The sequence below is a fragment of the Nymphaea colorata genome, chromosome 9 (assembly GCF_008831285.2).
Source record: "Nymphaea colorata isolate Beijing-Zhang1983 chromosome 9, ASM883128v2, whole genome shotgun sequence".
In the NCBI taxonomy this organism is placed as follows: Eukaryota; Viridiplantae; Streptophyta; class Magnoliopsida; order Nymphaeales; family Nymphaeaceae; genus Nymphaea; species Nymphaea colorata.
In genome coordinates, this window is record NC_045146.1 from 1,838,002 (window position 1) to 1,844,001 (window position 6,000).

The 6,000-nt window shown below is 38.2% G+C and overlaps 1 protein-coding gene across 1 annotated transcript; it reads left to right on the top strand.

Annotated features, from left to right (window-relative positions):
- The first annotated feature begins 4,240 nt into the window (after positions 1-4,240).
- Positions 4,241-6,000, top strand: LOC116261064 (transcription factor bHLH126-like). The gene is made up of 2 exons (XM_031639669.2): positions 4,241-4,943; positions 5,557-6,000. The coding sequence occupies exons 1-2, from the start codon at positions 4,392-4,394 to the stop codon at positions 5,677-5,679; spliced, it is 675 nt and encodes a 224-aa protein (XP_031495529.1). The 5' UTR covers positions 4,241-4,391; the 3' UTR covers positions 5,680-6,000.

Below are 6,000 nucleotides of genomic sequence, written 5' to 3' on the forward strand. Positions count from 1 at the left end.
TCTCTCTCTCCATATTCCGGGATTCACAGCCACAGGTGTTAAACTTGTGAATGGTTAAGTTTTTCTGAGATGTGTACATTGCCTTTAATGTTGGTCGTGTTGACTGTGCTGGTCCCTGCCCGCAGATCACAGACTTGCCTATCCAAGGGTGGGAAATCTTGCAATTTTTCCTTCTGCGTAGCCATCGTTAGTATAATAGTAATGCTGCAACGTTTAATTTACTTGAGAGATGGTTTATTTGATAGAATGATGTAAAATAAGGATGTAGAAATATGAGCTTTCAAATATTAAGAGGTCCATATTTTATGGCCACATAATCTCTATATTTTGTTTTTGTTGGCTAAAACTGTAAATTAAAGCATATCTGTAGCTTCTGGAGATACAACCACTTGGATAAGAGACAAAAAACCAATCATATTAAAATGAATTATTAAAAAAAATATATTTTTTGAAATCTAACCTTATACATATGAACTTAAGAGTGATTTGATGAGAAACATATATTAAGTTAGTTGTTTTCACCTTAATATTGTTTTTTAATAGTAAAAAAGAAAGGTTTTTATAACAAGAAAACATTGGTAGTATAAGGATCAAAATTTTTTACAAAAATGAGTTGAACCAAAGCATGATTTATATTAAATTAGTGTTTATAAATACATTAGAAGGTTCATGTTTAGTTTAAAGCACTTTTTAATATATATATATATATATATATATAAGTGGCTACCAGTTCCTTGCACACTAGATTTGATAGGAACTTTTAGGTCTTGTTTCTTTTTATTAGACAATATAGATTAAGTTGTAAATATAAAAGTCAAATTATTTTTTCAAGAGAACTTCTCCTCTAACCCACGATCACACCCAAACTAAATTAGGACAAGTCAGAAAGATTCACAAATGAAATGCAAATAATTCTAAAGGGAAAGGGAAAACACAAAGAACAATTAGGATTTTTCATTAAAACTGATTTCTCCTTACAGATGAGCCCTAACAGCCTTCATATAGACTAAAAACGGAACCTTGGATCTAGATCTAATTGAAAAAAAAAAAACAATAAATTTGCTTCTTCTTTTGCATCACTTTTCCTATCAATGTAGATTATGACCAACCAGACCACGTAAGTTTCTTTGCCATGTACAATTTTTTGCCATGTCTCTGGAACTAAAGTAGAGTCCCATGCCATGACAAACAAAATATGTGAAATAATTTTGGATTAAAAGTATACTTTAAGACCTTCAGGTCTGTCATCCTGATCAATTCATGCAACTATATTGCAGTAATCCAATTTATCATGAATGAATATTGTCACATAGTTTATGAAAATATGACTCGAGACTCATCGAAGCAGCCTATGTAGCAATTAGTCGACCACACACAAATCTCTTTTTCATAAAAGCTTTTCAAAGTGAGGAGTTTCAAGAACTTGCATCCAAATTGAAATATTTCCAACTATCACACCATACAATGGTGCATCTCTATCGTATCCCATGAAGAGAATACATGTTTCACTACGTTTGGGTCCAAGGCTACGTCGGTATTTGGGATAAAGCTAGTGTGCCTTCAACTTGATGCTGCGATCTATCTTTACAATGCACAGGCAGCAGTATGGATGTCAACGGATCGGTTATATCCTTAATTATATCCGTTTTTTCAGATATTCACATATTCAGATTTGAATATGAATAAAGAAAAGACATATCCGAAAATGAAATCCGATTTTACAATCTGAATCCAGTCCGAATCCAATTTTTATATTCATATCTGAATCCAAATTTTGAACCAGATTTTGCCAATTTTCAAAATGTAATATCATTAGATACAAGATATTTGTCTAAAAATAAATCCGATCTGAATTTGTATTTGAATCTAATCGGATATTTATGTATATCCGAATCTGAATCTGATCGGATGCCATTTATCAAATCCAAATCCGATCTGATTTTTTAGTCGGATATTAATTTTTTTTCAATATCCAATTTTTTCGGATCCGTTTGGTTGGATATTCCAAGAGAAGGAAACTGAAATATTCTTCTTTATGACTATGTTGCACATATGATAGAATTAAGATACTATTAAATCGCAAGACTACCCTTATTTTGCCAAATATTGGAACTGGGACACAAACCCTGGACTACTGGACTTGCAACACAAACATGATTTTCTAAAGCCAAATACAGATTGGATTACATACAATACAATCTGACTTTTACATGCATCAGGCCTTTGGTGATCATGAATCTTGGTATCATCAATAGAGGTGTCCTTAAATCTGATCTAGATCTGTCCTCCAGCCAAGCTGCATAAAAATCGGATTCAGATTCAGATGTTGATCTAAAATTTGCATTCAGATCAGATTGAGATTATGAATTCAGATTTTGGATTCCAATATGGTATTAGTTTTTGTCATCTGAATTCGAACTTGAATATATAATATTCGAGAAAACACAGATATAGTAACCAATTCGAATATAATCCTTTGACATCCCTAATCAGCCGGTTTGAATTCGGCCATATGACTAAGATACACACCCTCTACCGAACGCACACCTTTCCAGCATGCAATACCTCTCTTGTGGGCACAGGGGGTCAGAGGCAATGGCGGAGCCAGAAATTTCTGGTGGAGGGGCACACTATTAAAACATCCAAAACTTTTAAGAGGTAAGTCTGCGTAACAGGCCGGGGTACTCGACGGGTAGCCTGGGCCCTGTCATCCCTTTCGGCCTTCAGTGCTGGAGCCACATATATATAGGTACGTGTGGGCAATTGCCTACACCAAGCCACAAAAATCTTTTATTTTCATACTGATGCATCTTTAAAGGATTTGCCCATTTATGTATAATGTTGCCCTTAAACCTATGAGAGTTTTTTTTTAATAAAGCACCTTTCAGCCCAAAATTCCTGGTTAGACCTGATGGTAGATCTTAGGCCAAGCCATTTTCATTGATGTGTGACAAACAATTTCTTGACCACAAAAATATTTTCAAGTTTTTTTGTTGATTATTGGGAAAAGTCTTGCGATATCATTTGTTTGTTTGGGCGGTGGGATAACTTTTGGTCACCAAAAAAAAAAGAAAAGAAAACTTGAACATGTTTTTTTAATATTAAAAATTCATTTTATCAACCCGAAATTCATGGAAATGTTACAAAATCTCTCGGATAAAATTAGAGCAAAAATTCAAATTTACAAACTAATGTCCTTTCTTTTCTTAATTTTTTAGTACTAAGTCCACTTGGTTTTGGCTCGAACTCGACTCGTTTAAGCTGGTTTAATGGATAAACTAAATCTTTTGCCAGAGTGAAGTTTGTAGAGTTGGTTTTGGCTCGAACTCGACTCGTTTAAGCTTAAGCTGGTTTAATGGATAAACTAAATCTTGAGAAGTTTGTAGAGTTTGGATCAAGTAACTCAATTTATTCTTGACCCGACCCGAGAATGGGTCCAAAACGATTCGTGGGGACCCATGCCGCATGGGAAGGAAGGAGTCGTGGGCACACGACACGAGCGTCTCGTGGGAGAGGAGAGATGGAGCCATCGCTTCTTCCAAGAGTCCCTTTGCCTCTGCCTTTGCCTCTTACAGGAGCCAAAGGCCACCGCCATTATTAATCACATCATCACCGTCCTGTGGCCGCGGCCTCATTTTTCCCGAGACGATCATCGACGCCGACGCGTCGATCCCGAACCTTGTTTTGGGCTGCAGAAAAATATATATAAATTCACCATCTGAATTCCTTTCGAATTTGGTTTTAGATTTATATTCCAATCTAAATTACTTTTTGCTAACAAAAATTTAAAAAGCCACCAACGGCACTTTCAAAATGTGTAGACATTGAACATATATATAATATATATAGTAACTTTTAAATCACTAGATCGGAGATAAAAACCAGATTTCTTAAATTGATTGTTAAAACAATCTTTAACTTAATCTTAAGAATATTTTCATCAGAAACAAAACTTGTATTAGGCTAATTTTCTTAGAGCGTAATAACTGTTTTTTATTTTATAGAAATGGAAAAATGAAGTGCTCTTACAACATCAAATTTCACTGGCAGAAAAATGTGCATTTACGAATAACCAGTTCCTTTGTCATGTAACATAATACACTTTTTTTAATAGTTTTCAAACGATATAAAATACAAAGTAACTAATATATATACATATATTAATAAGTAATCCAACTACCAAAAGAATATATATACATATATGAAAACGCCCAGCCAGGCAAAGGAGACACCGGCCACATGGAATGCCAGCTCCGAGTTTGAGAAAGGAAGGCAAGGTAAGGCACGTTTCCTAAATGCTGTTCACATTATATATATATATATATATATATAAAGAGCGAAAGAGATGAGAGCGAAATAGATTAGGCAGACAAGGAGAAAAGAAGGAGAAGATGATGGAGTGGAGCGATGGGGAGGGAGGCGGCGGCGGCGGCGATGAGAGGGGAGGAGGAGGAGGAGGAGGGGACGCGAGGGAGCGGCACAAGCTGGCGGAGAGGGAGAGGAGGAAGTCGATGAGGGAGCTGTTTCTGTGCCTGCACTCCCACCTGCCTCACTCGCAGACGGTGAGGAAGGAGCAGTCGGCGATCCTGGACGAGATCATCAAGTATATCCCTCTCGCCGCCGCCCGCCTCCGCACTCTCCAGTCCAGGCGCGACCAGCTCGCCCGCTCCTCCTCCTCCCCCCGCGGCCTCACTCACGTCACCGACCGCAACAGCGCTTCCTCTCTCGACTTCGACATCCGCGTCATGCCGGATTCCGCCTCCTCCGTCGCCGTCCGGGTGCGGGGCAACCGCGTCAACGTCTCCCTCACAGACACCAAGGGCGCTGCCCCGACCATGCTCCTCTCAACCCTTCTCGACGAGCTGGAATCTCACCAACTGCAGCTCGTCCGCTCCACCCACTGCAGAGACGGCTCCAGGCTCCTTCACCACTCCGAGTGCAAGGTCCGATCCATCGATCCTCTCTCTCTTCTGTCGTCCATTTCTGTTTCTTCTTCACAAAATGTCAAATACATCACATCAAGATGGATGAAAATGGCCGCATTACTTTTTTTCATTCAAATTCTTCAGTTCTCTCACCATCACAAATCACGTGGGTGAGTGACAAAACCAGGTAAAAAAAAAAAACATTTAATTTACACGACGCTTGATGGTACGAACATTTTTTCTGCTTCTAATTTAGGAGAAAAGCTGTGTTGATTCAAGTAATTTATATATAACTATATTGATTTTGTCACTAGCTATGAGATCTTTAAGACCAGTTGGCCTTTTACAACTCAAAAAATGATTTAGTGCTCAGCATAGTTTTCTGAACAAGTTGCACTTTATATAATTTTAAATTGCACAAAAAGTACATCGATAATCTATATTTTAAATGGCTTAATGCATTTTTTTTCTGAACTATATATGTATATATATATATATAGTGTTTGTCGATCTATGCAAATAATCAGATGTTAATTGATTCAACTGATATTTCGGGTGGCTATATATTGATGATTATTGATCATGGTATGGGGATTTATGAGATGTTTGGGTGGATGAATGATTATTGCAGGTAGTGGATGGGCTGGAGATATCACCAGCACTGCTGAAATCCAGGCTTCAAGATTTGGCATGTAAGCTACACAGGCTGAAGAGACCCGCCGTCCTCAAGAGGAGCTTCGACCAACTCGACTGAGCACCGGCGGAAAGGTGTCCAATGTAGTAGGTTCGCCGGTCCGCAGTGCATTAACAGTCATTCTGAGGTTCCATTCCTATGGGCGTTACTTCATTGGAGGCTGTGGAGGAGAAGGGCTGAGGGTAGCCTAAGGTTTTTGGGCAGAGTTTTGGCTGCCCCTAGCTCTTTCCCTCTCCACTTTCTCTCTCTAGATCTATGTTCTCTCCCTCTCTGTCATGTGCTGTCTCTGAGGCTGTAGCATTTAGTTGGTGTAAGACTATTTCTTCCATTGTAAGTGTACACACTTAAGAGATCATTTGCGGTGGTGTGTAGGATGCTCAA